Source organism: Muntiacus reevesi, chromosome 1 (assembly GCF_963930625.1).
Source record: "Muntiacus reevesi chromosome 1, mMunRee1.1, whole genome shotgun sequence".
NCBI classification, from domain to species: Eukaryota; Metazoa; Chordata; class Mammalia; order Artiodactyla; family Cervidae; genus Muntiacus; species Muntiacus reevesi.
The window spans coordinates 129,633,450-129,655,838 of record NC_089249.1 but is presented as its reverse complement, the minus strand read 5'-3'; the positions used below and the strand labels follow the sequence as shown (position 1 = coordinate 129,655,838).

The 22,389-nt window shown below is 39.2% G+C and overlaps 1 protein-coding gene across 1 annotated transcript in view; it reads right to left on the bottom strand.

Moving 5' to 3' along the window:
* The window catches only part of SLC44A5 (solute carrier family 44 member 5), a 113,182-nt gene that overhangs the window by 73,723 nt on the left and 17,070 nt on the right, over positions 1–22,389 (bottom strand). Inside the window, exon 2 of the mRNA XM_065928313.1 lies at positions 6,958–7,042. Within this exon, the coding sequence (XP_065784385.1) occupies positions 6,958–7,042 (85 nt within the window). The remainder of the gene's footprint in view (positions 1–6,957; positions 7,043–22,389) is intronic.

Below are 22,389 nucleotides of genomic sequence, written 5' to 3'. Positions count from 1 at the left end.
ATAAATATCCAGTTTTATTTTATATTTATGAATAACATTTCAGTTAATTCAGTACCACTTATTTAACAATACATTCTTTTGGTACTGACTTGAAATCCCCTCTTATCACATTCAAAATATATATTTTTAAAGGTATTTATTTTTTTCTGGCTAGTTTTATGATAATTCCATACTGTTTTATGACTGAAATGTGATATTTTCAGAAATATTTTCATTAAGTACTAAAAAATCTCATAAACATTTGAAACAACCTGTTAATTGTTCAAATTAATACACATTTATATAAGAATTAAAACATTCGGAGGCTTAAAACATGTATACTGAAAAGCATAGATGGTTCAGAAACATATATATCAATTATTACCAAGTGATAACAGTGTTATCAGAAATTAGGACAAACAACATAGTTTTCAACAAATTATTCTAAGATCGATGGCTTTACAACTGAAAAAAAAGGAAGTTTGATTCCTACTTCATTCCATATACAAAAACAAATTACAAGTGTATTAGCAATTAATAACTTCTCATAATCCATAGATCCTGGAGAAATATAACTAAATGTTATTTTCAGGAGGAAAGCAATCATAATCATGAAACAAAATCCAGACTATGAAGAAAATTAATATAGTTCAGTTCAGTTCAGTCAGTCATATCCAGCTCTTTGCAACCCTAGGGACTGCAGCATGCCAGGCCTCCCATTCATCAACAACCCCCAAAGTCCACCCAAACCCATGTCCATTGAGTCAGTGATGCCATCCAACCATCTCATCCTCTGCCGTCCCCTTCTCCTCCCGCCTTCAATCTTTCCCAGCATCAGAGTCTTTTCAAACGAGTCAGTTCTTCATACCAGGTATTGGAGTTTCAGCTTCAGCATTGGTCCTTCCAATGAACATTCAGGACTGATTTCCTTTAGGATGGACTGGTTGGATCTCCTTGCAATCCAAGGGACTCTCGAGAGTCTTCGCCAACACCACAGTTCAAAAGCATCAATTTTTCAGTACTCACCGGTCCTTACAGTCCAACTCTCACATCCATACACGACTACTGGAAAAACCATAGCCTTGACTAGACGGACCTTCGTTGGCAAACTAATGTCTCTGCTTTTTAATATGCTGTCTAGATTGGTCATACTTTTTCTTGCAAGGAGCAAACATCTTTTAATTTCAAGACTGCGACACCATCTGCAGTGATTTTGGAGCCCCAAAACATAAACTATGTCACTGTTTCCATTGTTTCCCTGTCTATTTGCCATGAAGTGATGGGATCAGATGCCATGACCTTAGTTTTCTGAATGTTGAGCTATAAACCAACTTTTTCACTCTCCTCTTTCACATTCATGAAGAGGCTCCTTAGTTCTTCTTCACTTTCTGCCATAATGGTGGTGTCATCTGCATGTCTAAGGTTGATATTTCTCCCAGCAATCTTGAATACAACTTCTGCTTCATCCATCCCAGTGTTTCTCATGATGTACTCTGCATATAAGTTAAATAAGCAGGGTGACAACATACAGCCTTGACGATTTGGAACCAGTCTGTTGTTCCAATTCCAGTTCTAACTGTTGCTTCCTGACCTGCATACAGGTTTCTCAAGAGGCAGGTCAGGTGGTCTGATATTCCCATCTCTTTCAGAATTTTCCAGTTTTTGGTGATCCACACAGTAAAAGGCTTTGGCATAGTCAATAAAGCAGAAGTAGATGCTTTTCTGGAACTCTCTTGCTTTCTCGATGATCCAGTGGATGTTGGCAATTTGATCTCTGGTTCCTCTGCCTTTTCTAAACACAGCTTGAACATCTGGAAATTTATGGTTCATGAATTGCTGAAGCCTAGCTTGGAGAATTTTGAGCATTATTTTACTAGCATGTGAGATAAGTGCAATTGTGAGGTAGTTTGAGCATTCTTTGACATAGCCTTTCTTTGGGATTGGAATGAAGATTGACCTTTTCCAGTCCTGTGGCCACTGCTGAGTTTTCCAAATTTGCTGACATATAGATTACAACACTTTCATAGCATCATCTTTCAGGATTTGAAATAACTCAACTGGAATTCCATAACCTCCACTAGCTTTGTTCATAGGGATACTTTCTAAGGCCCATTTGACTTCATATTCCAGGATGTCTGGCTCTAGGTGAGCAATAACACCTTTGTGATTATCTGGGTCGTGAAGATCTTTTTTGTACAGTTCTTCTGTGTATTCTTGCCACCTCTTCTTAATATCTTCTGCTTCTGTTAGGTCCATACCATTTCTGTCCTTTATTGTGCCCATCTTTGCATGAAATCTTCCCTTGGTATCTCTAATTTTCATGAAGAGATCTCTAGTCTTTCCCATTCTATTGTTTTCTTCTATTTCTTTGCACTGATCCCTGAGGAAGGCTTTCTTATCTCTCCTTGCTATTCTTTGGAACTCTGCATTCAAATAGGAATATCTTTCCCTTTCTCCTTTGCTTTTCACTTCTCTTCCTTTCACTGCTATTTGTAAGGCCTCCTCAGACAGCCATTTTGCTTTTTTGCATTTCTTTTTCTTGGGGATGGTCTTGATTCCTGTCTCCTGTAAAATGTCATGAACCTCCGTCCATAGTTCATCAGGCACTCTGTCTATCAGATCTAGTCCCTTAAATCTATTTCTCACTTCCACTATATAGTCATAAAGGATTTGATTTAGGTATTACCTGAATGGTCTGAACTGGTTTTCCCCAGTTTCTTCAATTTCAGTCTGAATATGGCAATAAGGAGTTCATGATCTGAGCCAGAGTCAGCTCCTAGTCTTGTTTTTGCTGACTGCATAGAGCTTCTCCACCTTTGGCTGCAAAGAATATAATCAATCTGATTTTGGTGTTGAGCATCACGTGATGTCCATGTGTAGAGTCTTCTTTTGTGTTGTTGGAAGAGGGTGGGTGCTATGACCAGTGCGTTCTCTTGGAAGACTCTTTAGCCTTTGCCCTGCTTCATTCTGTACTCCAAGGCAAAATTTGCCTACTATTCCAGGTGTTTCTTGACTTCCTACTTTTGCAATCCAGTCCCCTACTAAGGGACATCTTTTTTGTGTGTTAGTTCTAGAAGGTCTTGTAGGTCTTCATAGTGAAAGTGCTGCACTCAATATGTCAGCAAATTTGGAAAATTCAGCAGTAGCCACAGGACTGGAAAAGGCCAATCTTCATTCCAATCCCAAAGAACGGCAATGCCAAAGAATGTCAAACTACCTCACAATTGCACTTATCTCACATGCTAGTAAAGTAATGCTCAAAATTCTCCAAGCTAGGATTCAGCAATATGTGAACCATAAACTTCCAGATGTTCAAGCTGGTTTTAGAAAAGGCAGAGGAACCAGAGATCAAATTGCCAACATCCACTGGATCATTGAGAAAGCAAGAGAGTTCCAGAAAAACATCTACTTCTGCTTTATTGACTATGCCAAAGCCTTTGACTGTGTGGGTCACAATAAACTGTGGAAAATTCTGAAAGAGATAGGAATACCAGACCACCAGACCTGCCTCTTGAGAAACCTGTATGCAGGTCAGGAAGCAACAGTTAGAACTGGACATGGAACAACAGACTGGTTCCAAATAGGAAAGGAGTATATCAAGGCTGTATGTTGTCACCCTGCTTATTTAACTTATATGCAGAGTACATCATGAGAATCACTGGACTGGAAGAAGCACAATCTAGAATCAAGATTGCTGGGAGAAATATCAATAACCTTAGATACACAGATGACACCAGCCTTATGGCAGAAAGTGAAGAAGAACTAAAGAACCTCTTGATGAAAGTGAAAGAGGAGAGTGAAAAACTTGGCTTAAAGCTCAACATTCAGAAAACTAAGGTCATGGCATCCGGTCCCATTATTTCATGGCAATAGATGGGGAAATAATGTATTTTCTTGCACTCCAAAATCACTGCAGATGGTGATTGCAGCCAAGGAATTAAAAGATGTTTACTCCTTGGAAGGAAACTTATGACCAATCTAGATAGTATATTAAGCAGAGACATTACTTTGTCAACAAAGGTCCAACTAGTCAAGGCTATGGTTTTTCCAGTTGTCATGTATGGAAGAGTGAGTTGGACTATACAGAAAGCTGAGCACCTAAGAATTGATGCTTTTGAAATGCGGTGTTGGAGAAGACTCTTGAGAGTCTCTTGGAATTCAAGGAGATCTAACCAGTCCATCCTAAAGGATTTCAGCCCTGAGTGTTCATTGGAAGGACTGATGTTGAAGCTGAAACTCCAATACTTTGGCCACCTGATGCGAAGAGCTGAATCATTTGAAAAGACCCTGATGCTGAGAAAGATTGACGGCAGAAGGAGAAGGGATGAGATGGTTGGATGGCATCACTGACTCAATGGACATGGGTTTGGGTGGACTCCGGGAGTTGGTGATGGACAGGGAGGCCTGGCGTGCTGCGGTTCATGGGTTCTCAAAGAGTCGGACACAACTGAACGACTAAAACTGAACTGAACTGAATTCCATCACCTCTACTAACTTTTTCATAGTGATGCTTCCTAAGGCCCACTTAACCTTGCATTCCAGGATGTCTGGCACTAGGTGAGTGATTACACCATCTTGGCCATCTGGGTCATGAAGATCTTACTTGTATAGTACTTCTGTGTATTCTTGCCAACTCTTCTTAATATCTTCTGCTTCTATTAGGTCCATACCATTTTTGTCCTTCATTGTGCCCATCTTTGCATGAAATGTTCCCTTAATATCTCTAATTTTCTTGAAGAGATCTCTAGTCTTTCCCATTCTATTGTTTTCCTCTATTTCCTTGTATTGAACACCGAGGAAAGCTTTCTTATCTCTCCTTGCTATTGTTTGGAATTCTGCATTCAAATGGGTATGTCTTTCCTTTTCTCCTTGGCCTTTTGTGTCTTTTCTTTTCTCAGCTATTTGTAAGGCCTACTCAGACAATCATTTTGCCTTTTTTACATTTCCTTTTCTTGAGGATGGTTTTGATCACTGCCTCTTGTACAATGTTTTTATGTACCTCTGTCCATAGTTCTTCAGGCACTCTTTCTATCAGATATAATCCCCTGAATCTATTTGTTACTTTCACTGTATAATCATAAGGGATTTGATTTAAGTAATACCTGAATGGTCTAGTGGTTTTCCCTACTTTCTTCAATTTAATCCTGAATTTGGCAATAAGGAGAAAATCCAGAATCTCTGAAGAAAATTAACATAATCAATTCTTAAAATTATAAATACAGATTTTTAATGGCTCCATTATATTTTATTAAGTACAAAGGCCACAATTTACTACCTTCCACATATTATTAGATATCTGCAGAGTTTCCAATATATTGTTATTACAAATAATATTTTAAAGAACATATCTGTGTTACTCTAGGATTGTCTCTGAATGATCTTTAATATACTGAAATTTGTGGTATCCCATTTTTGTTGAAAATAAGTGGGTCATTGGCTTAAGTCCAGGAAACACTGTTACAGAAGCCCTTTTAAAGATAGCCTATTTTAAAGAACTAGCGATTTAGAGATCTGTATGATCTTTCTACCACCCGGTGCTTTCTTTGTCCTTCATAGTATGAAGGTTTTGTTGGCAATGTCTAGAATTTTTTGAGTTACTGAGGCTAAGAATTACCACCCTGGCTGAGAATTTAGTTGTCTCTGATAGGCAATGAGGACCTTTGTGGACATCAACTTACATATCGTAAACTCAACCTGACATGAATAAGGATTTAATCATGTCATTCAACCTCACCCAAATTTCTGGTTTCTCTTAATTGTCCATAATATTTCTACCCTGTAATTTGTTAACAATTTTCTAATCTTATTTTTTAAATCTGTTTTATATCTGGGAATAATATGCTCTACAGTTATCATTGGGTGACATGGGAACAAAGAGAAATACTCTGAGCCTTGTTTTTGCTGTTCCTGGTGGTAGAGAGAGCTGTTGTTCCTTTGGTTTTTTCACCCTTTCATTACCAACTTTTATAGAAATTGAATTGGTTATGAAGAACCAGGAGATCGTGTAAAAACTTAGGTATTACTGGAAAAGAAAAGGACCAATGAAACATGTAGATTATCAAGAGTGAAACAGATCACCAGCCCAGGTTGGATGCATGAGACAAGTGCTTAGGGCTGGTGCACTGGGATGACCCAGAGGGATGGGATGGGGAGGGAGGTGGGAGAGGGGTTCAGGATGGGGAACACATGTAAATCCATGGCTGATTCATGTCAATGTATGGCAAAACCACTACAATGTTGTAAAGTAATTAGCCTCCAACTAATAAAAATAAATGAAAAAAAAAAAAAAACCAATAAACTTAAAAAAAAAAAAAAAAGCAAAGGACCAATGAGAAGGAAGAATTTTTTTTTCTAAAAATGTGGGTTTCTGTTTTGTTTTTTCTTTATGATGAAGAAATAGAAAACTTACCTTCAGCAATGAAAACTTCTGTTATGATTAACATTAGAAAGGAATTTGATGGAAGATTATTTCCTGTTTGTTTCAGTTTCAGGGTCATTGTCAGTAGCAAGCTAGTTGTCTTGAAAAGCCCACCTGCCACTCATTGAAGACATTCAAGATGTGCCCTTCACTTTGAAAGGTGGAATGGTTTATCTGCAGACACTGACAAAAACAATTCTAGCTACTGTACCGTGTAGCTTTTTAGCAGCTACTCAGATCTCAGCCTTCCAATAGCAGCTCATTTCATAGCATTTTAAAATATGACTTCTCATAAAGTTCACTGGTCCAATTTATCCATCACAATTATATTTTTTACTAATCAGGGTCTTCATGCACTTTAATAAAATTCTGCAGAACGATGACATCTTGTCTAAATCAAATCCCACCTGTTTATAAACTGTCTCTCGGGAAAAGAGGATGGAAGCCCTATTTTATGAATTTCAGTCCTCTTACGAAGTCTTAAGTAGGACTAATGCAAAAGTGATTTCTACATCCAGCTTAGACAGTGAAATCAGACAAAGCAAGGTAGCCATACTCACTCATTGGGGGTGCCCTTCTGGCCACAAAAGTAGCCCTGGCTGTCTGTAGGATAGGCCACTCTTCTGGGGTCACCATTGACCCAGGCTGTAGGAACAAGAAAAGACAAAACAATCAGCAACAGCTGGCTAAAGGCAGTCTGATCTGAGAAATTAGAATGCACCACTGCAACACACTAACCTCTCCCCTCAGTCACAAAAGATTATTGATTTTCTTCAAAGAGTAATTTCTTAATGAAAAGCAAGATAAAATACGGATGAATCAGTCAGAAAGCACATTTCTTATTCTCTCAGGATTCATCTGGGTTGTAGCCAAAGCATGAGGTAACACACTTAGAAAATGAAATTTATTAAAATGTGAATTAGAGGGCACACTACAAATGCTTGGTTGGCAAGAAGTCACTTTTGCTAGGGCTCAAAATGAAATGATTTCAGAGCTAATAAATCTACAGTAAATGCTATGATGTAACTCTTTAGGTTATACATAAATGAAGACCATTTCAAAATTTCAAGAAATGAAACTATAATGCCCAGTTCAAATTGGCTAGTTCTTTATGATCTGTTATGACACTGTAAAGGCAAACAGTAGCAACTTTAGAAGTAACACAAAATAAAAATTCAGTATACAGTTTGTCTGATAATCTCAAACTGCCTATAAATATCCAGTGTTTTCAAACTTAATGAAATTGAAGACTTGATTCTGTTTTTCTGAAGATGCCAGGTAGGGTCATATAAATTCATCATCCTTATTTTCTAAGAATTAGACACTTGCCAGCTATATTAGAGAACCACAAAAAGTAATCCATGGTAGCTAAATTGGGAGGTACTCTAATTCTAACTGAATACTTATAATTCCTCTAATTCAATAATGCAATTCTGTGGGGCAACCTGAAAGTGAAAGTGTTAGTCGTTCAGTCATGTACAACTCTGTGTGACCCCCACGGACTGTAGTCCATCAGGCTCCTCTGTCATGGAATTCTCCAGGCAAGAATATTGGAGTGGGCAGCCATTCCATTGTCTAGGAGATCTTCCAACCCAGGGATCAAACTCAGGTTTCCCACATTGCAGGCAGGTTCTTTACCATCTGAGCCACTTTCTATCTCCTTAGGGACTTCCCCGGGTTGGGAAGATCCCCTGGAGAAGGCAATGGCTACCCACTCCAGTAGCCTTGCCTAGAGAATCCCATGGACAGAGGAGGCTAGCATGCTATCATCCATGAGGTCGCAAGGAGTCAGATACGACTGAGCAACTAACACTTTGATGTGGCACAGGAGTTTGTGGGAGATGGAAACCATGTATATGTATGGCTGAGTTTCTTTGCTGCTCACCTGAAACCATCACAACATTTTTATCAGTTATACTCCCAATATAAAATAAAAAGTTAAAAAAATTCAGTTCCTAAAAATTTGGAAGATGCATTGGTCACCTAACGTTTGCCTCTGCATGTGGAAAACCTCTCTCTTTGTCCTTTGCTTCCTTTAACATTTGCCCAGCTATCTCCTTACCCACATTTAATGGATTTGACAGTTCATGTTACAATTCAATCACTCATATATGCATGGCCTGTGTGACTTGGAAAGATAAAAATAAATCAATTCTGAATGAGAATTTTAATACGGAAAAGAAATTTTTCTCAATTTTTATCATCCATCCAAGCCTTTCCTTTTAGTCTCCAAGCACCCAGAAAAGTCTCCATTGTCTAATTCTTTCTCCAGTGTCATAGAGGCTAAATCAGTTTCATCTTCTAAATACCTTCTTATAAAATCTGACTCATTCAGGCAGTTTTCTCCCATCTTCATTTCCCAGAATAAAGAAAGTGGATTATAAATAAGGCATTTAAATGACAACTAAGTGTTCAATGTACAATGTCTCTAGACACTTTTATTAAATTCTGTTTTTATATCTTAGTTTGTCAGATATCTAAGAGATCTAATTTTACAAACTCTATTTTCTGTAATATATTTCTTTAAAATTTATCCCCAAATGTTTTAGTCCTTTTTCATATGCTTAATTCAAAATGGGCACCTAAAGAAGCATTTCCTCTGATATCCCCTTTTCCTCCTGCCTTCAAACTTTCCCAGCATCAGGGTCTTTTCCAATGAGTCAGTTCTTCACTTCAGGATGAGCTGGTTGGATGGCATCACTGACTCAGTGGACAAGAGTTTGAGCAAGCTCTGGGAGTTGGAGATGGACAGGAAAGCATGGTGTGCTGCAGTCCATGGGGTCTTAGAGTCAGACACGACGGAGTGACTGAACTGAATTGAAAGAAGCATTTGGATTGCAACATTTGCTGCTTAATATTTTTATGACCCTGAAAAAGTCACTGAAATGTTTTAGTCTTGGCTTTCTAATCTGTTACTAAAAATGGTTATAATAATACCCAATCCCAAAGAATGTTGAGAATATGAAAGGAGATAAAGTGGAATGCCTAAGTGGTACTAGGCATACAATGTGGACCTAGTAATGCAAGTTCCTGTCTTATTTGGGTTTCATGGAAACCAAACACTGATGCAGGCAGCTAATTTGCAACGTGATTTTAGTTAAGTGAAGGTAAAGAGAGTGAGACAGCGAAGGGAGCAAAATCAATAAAGGGCATGTTAATGAGTGGGATCATGTCGTGAGGGAGGTGACTCCGTGCTGCCGGGGACCTTCTCAGGAACCGCAGAGAAGAACGTCAGCCCATGCCGCCATGTCAGTGGGCATGAGGAAACTGTCCGCCATAGCGGCAAGCAAGCTTAGAAGGACTGAAGGTTGAGGGGTTGTGCTAACACCTGCAATCATTTGTTTGCTTTTTTTGTCATCATCAGTCATCCAGTTAAAGAAATTATTAAATGACCTCTGTGTGTCCTGTACTAGAAGCCAATACCAGTTTAGCTTATGTCAGAGTTCTCAACAAAGCCATGAAAATGAGAGAATAAGGTCTATAGAAGACTTGGAGATGAGGTGGGACCTGGGAAAGACTGGGAAATGACTAGGATTTGAGAAGGAACCGGGAAGGTGACCAGGAGTAGGGAAGGAATTATAGATTGATGAAACAGTGTCATAATAAGAGGCTTCAATTTATTAAACGCTTACATATATCAAGTATCATGCTAAACATATTACATCCATTTCAAATTTGAGGCTCACAATAGCCTGTGAAGTGGACATTATTTTCACTTCAGATATTATTTGCAGCTCAGGGTTTTATTTACTTCTTAAGATCACTCAGGTTTTAAGCAGCATAAACAGGGTGTGAACTCAGGAGTGTTGCTCTCTAGGGCTCATGCTTTAAACATTAGATTATAGTCGCTATACTGCTGCCTACTAAATGGTAGATTAGGAAAGAGCTTGTTAACAGTGGGAAACAACAAGATATCAGCATAATGAGGATCAGCTGTATGTTAGACACATATGGTAGGAAAGGAGATAACACAGGTAATTTTGGTGCCTCTGCCATCTGTACAAAAGAGCTTTGTACTTGGCAGGAGAAAGCATCTGGCTGACAGGCATCTGATGCCCAGGGACGATGGAGGGAAAGATGAAGATGGAAGTGTCAAGGGAAGAGTTTTCCTTGATTTTGTAGTTTTAAATTACTAAGTGCCTGCTACGTCACTCCATGCAGCCTCTAGCACAGAAGTGTTGCTGCAGATGCTCTTTTTGAGCTAGAACATCAAGACTTTGAGCTGAAAGTTGCAAGGGTCAGTTCAGACAAGTCACCTCAATCAAGGGTATCTCGTTCTCTCTCTCTTTCTTTAAGTCTTTATTGAATTTATTACAATATTGCTTGTTGTATGCTTTGGTGTTTTGGCTGTTAGGCATACAGGATCTTAGCTTGCTGACCAGGGATCAAACCTGCAGCCCCTGAATTGGAAGGCAAAGTCTTATCCATTGGATTACGAGGGAAGTCCCTCTAGTTCTCTTGGTCTTCTTCATTAAGTCCTCATCTCTCCACACTTTCACTGGGGGAATATGGTGGGGAACAAAAAGAGAGGGGAAAAGGAAATATTCAGTAGCACTTATTCTGTCCCTTAGTAAAGCAAGGGGCTTTTCACATTACTCCCTTTTTGGAATTTCTCTATTTACGGAAATTCTAGACCTGTGCTTTCCAATATGGAGAGTTACTAACCACATATGTCTACTTCACACACAAATGTGGCTTATCTGAAGCGAGAAATACTATAACTGTGAAATATATCTCAGATTTTAAAGACAGTATAAAAAAACACAAAATAATGTAAATATCTTATTAATACTATTTATTTTGATTATATTTGAAATTATAATATTTGGTTATGGTTAATTTTAAAAGGTATAATGTTATAACTAATTTCATCTGTTTCTTTTTACTCCCTTAAATGTAGCTCCTAGGAAATTTAACATTACACATATGACTCGCTTGAGTTTCTCCAGGATAGATCTGTTTTAGAATATTTCCCCACAAACATCAGGACTTCTCATATAAGGTAATTAATAGTGCCATAGCATCATGGCTATGTGAGTCCCTGTCAATCCCATCATACTCAACACATCCTTTTATAACAAATATTTGACAGTGCTCCTTTTATAAAATCTTGAAATAATATTTATAAAACATTACTTATCTACCACAAATTCTGTTAAAAACAATAAAGTATACTAACTGTAATGTAAATGATAAATTAAAAGTTAATTTAAAATTAAACAGTATCCATAACAATGTGCAAATGCTCACATGTAACTTCTTGTGACCCCATGGACTGCAGCACGCCAGGCCTCCCTGTGCATTACCGACTCCTGGAGTTTACCCAAACTCATGCCAATTGAGTCGGTGATGCCATCCAACTATCTCATCCTCTGTCGTCCGGTTCTCCTTCTGCCTTCAATCTTTCCCAACATCCAAATCTTTTCAAATGAGTCAGTTCTTCACATCATGGGCCAAAGTATTGGAGTTTCAGCTTCAGCATCAATCCCTCTAATGAACACTCAGAGGACTGATTGCCTTTAGGATGGACTGACTGGATCTCCTTGCAGTCCAAGGGACTCTCAAGAGTCTTCTCCAACACCACAGTTCAAAAGCATCAAATATTCTGTGCTTAGCTTCACATCCATACATGACTACTGAAAAGACCATAGTCTTGACTAGGTGGACCTTTGTTGGCAAAGTAATGTCTCTGCTGTTTAATATGCTGTCTTGGTTGGTCATAACATTTCTTCCAAGGAGTAAACGTCTTTTAATTTCAGGACTGCAGGCATCATCTGCAGTGATTTTGGAGCCCCCCCAAAAATAAAGTCTGCCACTGTTTCCATTTTTTCCCCATCTATTTGCCATGAAGTGATGGGACCAGATGCCATGATCTTAGTTTTCTGAATGTTGAGCTTTAAGCCAACTTTTTCACTCTCCTCTTTCACTTTCATCAAGAGGTGCTTTAGTTCTTTTTCACTTTCTGCCATAGGGTAGTGCCATCTGCATATCTGAGGTTATTGATATTTCTCCTGGAAACCTTGATTCCAGCTTGTGCTTCATTTAGCTCAAGGTTTCTTATGATGTACTCTGCATAGAACTTAAATAAGTGGGGTGACAATATACAGCCTTGACGTATTCCTTTCCCGATTTGGAACCAGTCTGTTGTTCCATTTCCAGTTCTAACTGTTGCTTCTTGACTTGCATACAGATTTCTCAGGAGGCAGGTCAGGTGGTCTGGTATTCCCATCTCTTTAGGAATTTTCCACAGTTTGTAGTGATCCACAGAGTCTAAGCCTTTGGCACAGTCAACAAAGAAGAAGTAGATATTTTTCTGGAACTCTTGCTTTTTCGATGATCCAACAGATGTTGGCAATTTGATCTCTGGTTCCTCTGCCTTTTCTAAAATCAGGTTGAACATCTGGAAGTTCATGGTTCATGTACTGTTGAAGCCTAGCTTGAAAAATTTTGAGCATTTCTTTGCTAGAGTGTGAGATGAGTACAATTGTGAGGTAGTTTGATCATTCTTTGGCCTTGCCTTTCTTTGGGGTTGAAAGGAAAACTGACCTTTTTGAGTCTTGTGGCCACTGCTGAGTTTTCCAAATTCACTGGCATACTAAGTGCAGCACTTTCACAGCATCATCTTTTAGGATCTGAAATAGTTCAACTGGAATTCCATCACCTCCAGTAACTTTGTTTGAAGGCCATTTGACTTCAACATTCCAGGATGTCTGGCTCTAAGTGAGTGATCATACCATCCTAATTATCTGGGCCATGAAGATCTTTTTTGTACAGTTCTTCTGTGTATTCTTGCCACCTCTTCTTACTATCTTCTGCTTCTGTTAGATCCATACCATTCCTGTCCTTTATTGTGCCCATCTTTGCATGAAATGTACCCTTGGTATCTCTAATTTTCTTGAAGAGATCTCTGGTCTTTCCCATTCTATTTTTCCCTCTATTTCTTTGCAATGATCACTGAGGAAGGCTTTCTTATTTTTTCTTGCTATTCTTTGGAATTCAGCATTCAAATGGGTATATCTTTCCTTTTCACCTTTGCCTTTTGCTTCTCTTCTTTTCATATCTGTTTGCAAGGCCTCCTCAGACAACCATTCTGCCTTTTTGCATTTCTTTTTCTTGGGGATGGTGTTGATCACTGCCTCCTGTACAATGTCACAAACCTCTGTCCATAGTTCTTCAGGAACTCTGTATATCAGATCTAATCCCTTGAATCTATTTGTCACTTCTACTGTATAATCGTAAGGGATTTGATTTAGGTCATACCTGACTGGTCTAATAGTTTTCCCTACTTTCTTCAGTTTAAGTCTGAATTTGGCAATAAGGAGTTCATGATAATGAAGCACAGTCAGCTCTCGGTCTTGCTTTTGCTGACTCTACAGAACTTTTCTATCTTTGGCTGCATAGAATATAATCAACCTGATTTTGGTATTGACCATCTGGTGATGTCCATGTGTAGAGTCTTCTCTTGTGTTGTTGGAAAAGGGTGTTTGTTATGGTCAGTGAGTTCTCTTGGCAAAGCTCTGTTAGCCTTTGCCCTGCTTCATTCTGTACTCCAAGGCCAAATTTGCCTGTTACTCCAGGTGTTTCTTAACTTCCTACTTTAGCATTCCAGTCCCCTATAATGAAAAGGGCATCTTTTTTGGGTGTTAGTTCTAAAAGATTTTGTAGGTCTTCATAGAACCATGCAACTTTAGCTTCTTTAACATTACTGGTTGGGTCATAGACTTGGATTATTATGATATTGAATGGTTTGCCTTGGCAACAAACAAAGATCATTCTGTTGTTTTTGAAATTGCATCCAAGAACTGCATTTAAGATTTTTTTCTTGACTATAATGACTACTCCATTTCTTTTAAGGGATTCTTACCCAAAGTAGTAGATATAATGGCCATCTGAGTTAAATTCACCTATTCCAGTCCATTTTAGTTTGCTGATTCCTAAAATGTCAACCTTCACTCTTGCCATCTCCTGTCTGACCACTTCCAAGTTGCCTCAATTCATGGACCTAACATTCCACGTTCCCATGCAATATTGCTCTTTACAGCATTGGACCTTTCTTCTATCACCAGTCACATCCAAATTGGGTGTTGTTTTTGTTTTGGCTCTCTCTCTTCATTCTTTCTGGAGTTACTTCTCTGCTAATCTCCAGTAGCATATTGGGCACCTACCAACCTAGGGAGTTCATCTTTCAGTGTCTTATCTTTTTGCCTTCTCATACTATTCATGGGGTTCTCAAGGCAAGAATACTGAAGTGGTTTGCCATTCCCTTCTCCAGTGGACCACATTTTGTCAGACCTCTCCACCATGACCTGACCATCTTGGGTGGCCCCACACAGCATGGCTTATAGTTTCATTGAGTTAGACAAGGCTGTGGTCCATGTGATCAGACTGTTTAGTTTTCTGTGATTGTGGTTTTCAGGCTGTAGGCCCTCTAATGGAGAAGGATAAGAGGCTTTTGGAAGCTTCCTGATGGGAGAGACTTACTGAGGGGGAAACTGGGTCTTGTTCTGATGGGCAGGGCCATGCTCAGTAAAACTTAAGTCCAATTTTCTGTTGATGGGTGGAGCTGTGTTCCCTCCCTGCTATGTAAGATTGGAATGGACATTGAATTCCAATGTAAGATTGGAAACCATAAAAGTCCTAGAAGAAAACAGGGTGAATAGTCCTTGACAAAAAAAAAGTAACAAAACTTTGGATCTGTCTCCTAAAGCAAAAAAATAAAATAAATAAATGGGACCTAATTAAACTAAAAGCTTTTGCACAGCAAAGGAAACAGGGAACAAAATCAAAACATAACCTAATGAACTGGAGAAAATATTTGCAAATGATATGGCAAAGAAGGGGTTAACGTCCAAATTCTATAAACAGCTCCTACAACTTAACATAAAAAACCCAACAACTTGATTAAGAAATAGCCAGAGGGTTCCCTTTTCTCCACACCCTCTCCAGCATTTATTGCTTGTAGACTTTTGGATAGCAGCCATCCTGACTGGCGTGTAATGGTACCTCATTGTGGTTTTGATTTGCATTTCTCTGATGATGAGTGATGTTGAGCATCTTTTCATGTGTTTGTTAGCCATCTGTATGTCTTCTTTGGAGAAATGTCTGTTTAGTTCTTTGGCCCATTTTTTGATTGGGTCGTTTATTTTTCTGGAATTGAGCTTCAGGAGTTGCTTGTATATTTTTGAGATTAATCCTTTGTCTGTTTCCTCATTTGTTATTATTTTCTCCCAATCTGAGGGCTGTCTTTTCACCTTACTTATAGTTTCCTTTGTTGTGCAAAAGCTTTTAATTTTCATTAGGTCCCATTTGTTTATTTTTGCTTTTATTTCCAATATTCTGGGAGGTGGGTCATAGAAGATCTTGCTGTGATTTATGTTGGAGAGTACTGTTTATAATAGCCAGGACATGGAAGCAACCCAGATGCCCATCAGCAGATGAATGGATAAGGAAGCTGTGGTACATATACACCATGGAATATTATTCAGCCGTTAAAAAGAATTCATTTGAATCAGTTCTAATGAGATGGATGAAACTGGAGCCCATTATACAGAGTGAAGTAAGCCAGAAAGATAAAGAACATTACAGTATACTAACACATATATACGGAATTTAGATAGATGGTAGCGATAACCCTATATGCAAAACAGAAAAAGAGACACAGAAGTACAGAACAGACTTTTGAACTCTGGGGGAGAACGTGAGGGTGGGATGTTTTGAAAGAACAGCATGTATATTATCTATGGTGAAACAGACCACCAGCCCAGGTGGGATGCATGAGTCAAGTGCTCGGGCCTGGTGCACTGGGAGGACCCTGAGGAGTCGGGTGGAGAGGGAGGTGGGAGGGGGGATCGGGATGGGGAATACGTGTAACTATATGGCTGATTCATGTCAATGTATGACAAAACCCACTGAAATGTTGTGAAGTGATTGGCCTCCAACTAATAAAATAATATTTAAAAAAAAAAAAGAAAGAAATAGCCAGAAGACCTGAATAATCTCATTTTCTCTTTTAAATTAAATTTTATAGGTGAGTAGTTGTTTTACAAGGAGAAAGAAATGGCAACCCACTCCAGTACTCCTGCCTGGAAAATCCCATGGACAGAGAAGCCTGGTGGACTGCTGTCTATGGGGTCGCACAGAGTCAGACACGACTGAAGCGACTTAGCAGCAGCAGCAGTTGTTTTACAATGTTGTGTTAGTTTTCTGCTGTACAGTAAAGTCAATCAGCTACATGTATACATATATCCCATTCATTTACTTTTATTCAGCTGATCACATATATCAGTTCAATTCAGTTTAGTTTCTCAGTCATGTCCAACTCTTTGTGACCTCATGGACTGCAGCACACCAGGCTTCCCTGTCCATCACCAACTCCCAAAATTTGCTCAAACTCATGTTCATTGAGTCGGCGATGCCATCCAACCATCTCATCCTCTGTTGTCCCCTTTTCCTCCTGCCTTCAGTCTTTACTAGCATCAGGGTCTTTTCAAATGAGTCAGTTCTTTGAATCAGGTTGCCAAAGTATGGGAGTTTCAGCTTCAGCATCAGTCCTTCCAATGAACACCCAGGACTGATTTCCTTTAGGATTGACTAGTTTTGTCTTCTAGATATAGATATCTTCTCGGGAGAAGACTCTCAAGAGTCTTCTCTAACACCACAGTTCAAAAGCATCAATTCTCCAGCACTCACCTTTCTTTATAGTCCAATTCTCACATCCATACATGACTACTGGAAAAACCATAGCTTTGACTAAATGGACCTTTGTCAGCAAAGTAATGTCTCTACTTTTTATTATGCTGTCATGGTTGGTTATAGCTTTTCTTCCAAGGAGCAAGTGTCTTGTAATTTCATGGCTGCAGATCACCATGAACAGTGGCTTTCAAATATGTCTATAAATTATTTGACATTTTTCTTTCAGATAGTGGTGCTTAATGTCCTATCCCTTGAGTGTGGACTAAACTTAGTGACTGCTTCTAGTGACTAGAATGTGACAGAATAACATTTGGTGACTTCCAAGAATAGGTCATGAAAGCAATGCAGCTTTCTCTTTGCTCTCCCTCTCTCCCTTTAGATCAGTAGCTCTACAGGAAGCCATATGACATGACATGAGGACACTCAGACAGTCCTACAGATAAAGCCCACTTTACTGTCAGTAGTCAGTGAGAACTGAAGCTTCCTGCTAACATCCATGCAAGGGAACCATCTAGAAGGCTAATCCCTGACCACGGTCAAGCCTTCAGCTGATTGTGACTTTGGCTTACATCTTGACTGCTAATTCATGAAGAACTCAGAGCTAGAGCTACCCAACTTTAAGCTATTTCCAATTTCTGACCACAGAAACTGTGAGATAAGAAATGTTTATTTGAGGGATTTTCTGGTGACTGAGTGGTTAACAATCTGCTTGCCAATGCAAGAAACATGGGTTTGATCCCTGGTCTGGGAAGATTCCACATGCCACAGGGCAACTGAGCCCCGTGCATCCAACTACTGAGCCTGTGCTCTAGTGCCAGAGCTCCACAACAGAAGAAGCCACCCCAAAGAGAAGCCTGCACACCACACCTTGAAAGTCGCCCCCACTTGCTGTAAGTAGAGAAAGCTTGTGCAGCCACAAAGATCCGACATGGCTTAAAAGCAATAAAATTAAAAAAAAAAAATTTTTTTTAATTTAAAGAATGTTTATTTTACCTTGCCAAGTTTGGGAGTAATTTCCTATGCAGCAATGGATAATTAACTCCCATATAGCTTCTAAAGTCTTTTATATACTTAAAGGAAGCAGTTAAATCTTCCTCTCCTTCCACCTAAATATTCACAATACTTAAATTTTATTTTCTATTTGATTTGTTTTGTCATGTTTTAAACTCATAGCTCTGACAGCTAGGATTTAATTATTTTTTGTTGTTTCACTATATGATTTAATACGTGGAGCCTGCAACTTGATTTACAATATTCCTTAGGGCCTATTTAACCAATCATACAGTATCTGATACCTATTTACCTTACTTCTTTTTAAAGAGTTAACACAAAAAGCTTTATCTTAAAGTAACAGTCCTGAATACAGTCAAACTCCCATTCATTCATCCATACTGAATTGTCAGTCATCAAATTCCTATTAACTATCATTCATTCATTCATTTGGCCTTACTATGTGATAGGCACATAAAGACTCTGAAAATATAGAGATGAATACATTCATACTTAGTATAACACTAATTAATAATTAGCACATTCTCCCTAAGGAAACTATATATCACCCTGTTTGGCCAGTAAAGACGGAAAATGGTTTCTGAAGAATGATCATGGATTTGCTTAAGCTTAACCAAGTCATGGCCTTAATTTTAGCTACTGTTAAAGTTGTAGTCTCTTCACTAGAGTAAATCAAAGCAGCTTCTGTCAGCTTGGATGCTGCAACTGATCTATTAATAACAAAAGCTTTCACAAAAGCTTTCCCAGTAAGTATAAAACACCAGGAGCATTTGCTTTCACCTGGTAGGGATAGTGCTGCATCCTCAGTGTCTCCCCTCAAAGTTATATGACCCCCTAGCTCTTTGTCACAGTTTAGTCTGCAGGGTTTGAACAATATCTTACTTCACAGGATACCACACAAATCCCTTACACTGATGGCATCATGCTCATAAGATCTGGTGAGTACTGGATGGCATGCAATCCAGATGTCTTACAGAGACATATATGTGCTAATGGACGGGAGATAAATCTCATGAGTGTTGGTCATCCACTCCTGACAAATTTGTCACATAAGCATTGCTTTCAGTGAAGAACTGAGGGTCAGGTAGTGATATTCCTCCAAAGTAAATGATAAGCTGCTGTACCTTGCACTGTCTGTTATTAAAAAAAGAGGCACAGCATTTAATGGTTGCCCCAAGAAATAAAGTGCTTTTGAGATAATCTAGGTTACTGTACTAGCAGGTCTGCCACTAGGTCTGTATGGCAGAGAGGACTCAACGGTACTTAAAATATCCGTCAGAGAGCAGGATGTTACATGTCAACTGTGGCAAATGTCTATTAAAGGACCACAGAGGTTCCTATGATTTTGGAGAGAATTCATATCCTTTTAGCAAATAACTGTTCTTCTTTTGAGAGGTTGCTTCTGAACCTTGAATAATCACCTAATGACATGAGAAACCCATCAGGGAACTGAATGTTATCTTATCCATCAAGCCTAAAGTTGGCTGTGCCCAATAGCACTCCATTATTGAGTAGAAGTGCTATATCCATATAATGCTGGAGAAGGTCATGAAGGCACAAGGGAGTTACATAAGAAAATTGCTCAATATAATATTGTGTTGACTCCTGAGGCATAGTTTCAACACATACCCATGGCTCATGGAAAGGTCCCTATGATTATTTAACTAAAGAAAAAAATCAAATCATATTTACAGATGGTTATGGAGGATCTGTTGGCACTGATCAGGAGGCATTTTTCTGATTATCTACTTTGACTGAAAGAAGACATGAACTGAATCGCTTATCTATTCACAGACAGAGGCCAATGGTTTGACCACATTATCACAAACTGGAAAAGAAAAAATATTGGACAACCAATGGCAAGAAAGCTTAAGAAATATTAGAAGTATTGACCTCCGAATGCACTCAGAATATGAAGATACTTAAGTCTCATGTGGCTGCTTAGACCCCTCTATAGAGACAGTTTATAATAACCAGATGGAAAAGTACTTGTTCAATGATGTTTATGAAAAAGTAATCATGACAAAAGGAATGAAGACTGTATGTGGATTTTGGATAACACAGACTTTTATTTACACTGACCTGGATCAGAGCAATGCTTGTGTGACAAATTTGTCAGGAGTGAATGACCAACACTCAACTCAACCAACCAGAATAGCCAGCCTTATGGAACAAAATACCCTACAGAAGACCCAGTTAATACGCCACCTAGGAAGCAATATCTTTCAAGGTTGGGCTGCTGTTTTCTAGAATATAGAAGAATCCTAGCAGCAAATAGATGTTATACTCACATGAGAGAATTGCAGCAAGTTCAGTAAAGAAATATTTACAAAGGTATGAGCAGAGTTGAGGAAAAGAAGAAGAGTTGGTTCAGAACCCAGAGGCTAGCTACAATAGAATCATTGTTACCTCTAGACCTGAAAGGGCAAAGGAGGAAGGAGTTCCCCAAATCCAGAGAGAGAAGCCAAATGGAAAGAGTTGTCTAACTGGACTTGGGTCTTAATGTAGAGAGGTGAAGCTCACCTGTGGTGACCTACCAGCAAGAGAGTCAGAGGAATAAGTTCCATTAAGCCATTTCTGTTACACTCCTATCTACTGGTGTTTTGTTTGTTTTATGTTGATTTTTTGGCTGAGCTGTGTTGCATGTGGGATCTTAGTTCCCCTAATCAGGGATCAAACCTGCATCCCCTGCACTGGAAGTGAAGAATCTTAGCCTCTGAACCACCAGAGAAGTCTGTCCAATCTACTGTTGATACCTGTCCCCTGCCCAGGGCAAACCAAGTTGGGAGTCAGTGGACAAGAGAGCCTATTGATGCCATCATGAATGCCAGCTTCTCAGGGGACAGAGCAGGGTAAAGAGGTGGATAGAGAAGAAATCAAGGGGAATAGGAAAAATGCCCTGTCTATATTCTGAATAAGTGACCAGCCTACTCATGGGTGAAACTTTAGATATATTCAGCAAGACATTCAGGACTCCATTAAAAACAAACCAAAAACTACCAGAGATATAATGTTTTCAGCCTCTTTTGTCAGAATTTACTGCCACATAGGACAGCAAAAGAAAAGAACAGAAACACACATATTCTAAATTTAAGAGTCTCTAAAATGGAAGGGATGAGAGAAAGAAAGAAGTAAAAGATGGGGAAAAGCATATATTTAAGGCATATTTGTAACTAATAATAATATGTAGAATTGAAGGAAAATAGAAAAACCACCAAAGAACCAAGAGATAAAACTAGATAAAAAGAAAAACATCTTTTTCTTTTTTTAAATATTTATTTATTATTTATTTTTGGCTACTCTGGGTCTTCATGGCTGCTTGAGGGCTTTCTCCAGTTTTACAGAGTGGGGGCTACTCTCTAGATGCAGCGTGCAGGCTTCTCATTGTTGCGGCGCCCAGGCTCTAGGGCACACGGGCTTCAGCAATTGTGGCTCATGGGCTCTAGAGGACAGGATCAAGAGTTGCGGCACATGGGCTTAGTTGCTCCACGGTACCTGGGATCCTCCAGGATCAGGGATCAAACCCGGGTGTCCTGCTTCGGCAGGAGGCTTCTTCACCACCGAGCCACCAAGGAAGCCCCTCTTTATCGTTCTTCTGTATTAGCAGGTCTGACTCTATGCTTGCTATTAATACATTAATATGCTTTTCTTTCTAGTTAAATAGATGTTAGTCTACTACTCTTTACAAGGTTTTGATCCACACTAAAGTGGTTGGAAACAATGAAAACAGAAACATCTGTTCATTCTTTTCTCTATTCACTCTACAAATGTTTTCTGGGTGTCTGCTACCTGGCAGCAATATGCTAGATGCTGAGTATATAAAGGTCCCTGCTCTCTCAGGTCCTACAGTCTACCGGGGGCAATAGATCTTAATGCCTTACTCACACAAACATGACATTTCAATTCTGACAAGCACTAGAAAGGAGCAATACATAGTACAAAGAGAGCGATTCATAGGGGCAGATGACTGAATGGGGGAAGTCAGGGATGATGTCCCTGTGAAGTAATACAGAACCAGGGGTCTGAAAAATGAACAGAGGTACAAAGAGACTTCAGGAGAGGGACACAGGGACAAAGGCCCTGTGAGGGGAGGGGCAAGGTGGGTACTGGGAATGGAAAGAAGACCAGTGTGGTGCACACATGGGCTGGACCATGGTCCAAGATAGGGATGGAGAGGCAGTATCTTAGGTTATTCTACATAATGAACTATAGGGAGATTGTTACAGCATAACAAGACTGTCAGTGCCAGACGTGCAACCCACAGGAGAAGCTCTGTTCAAGTGGGTCCT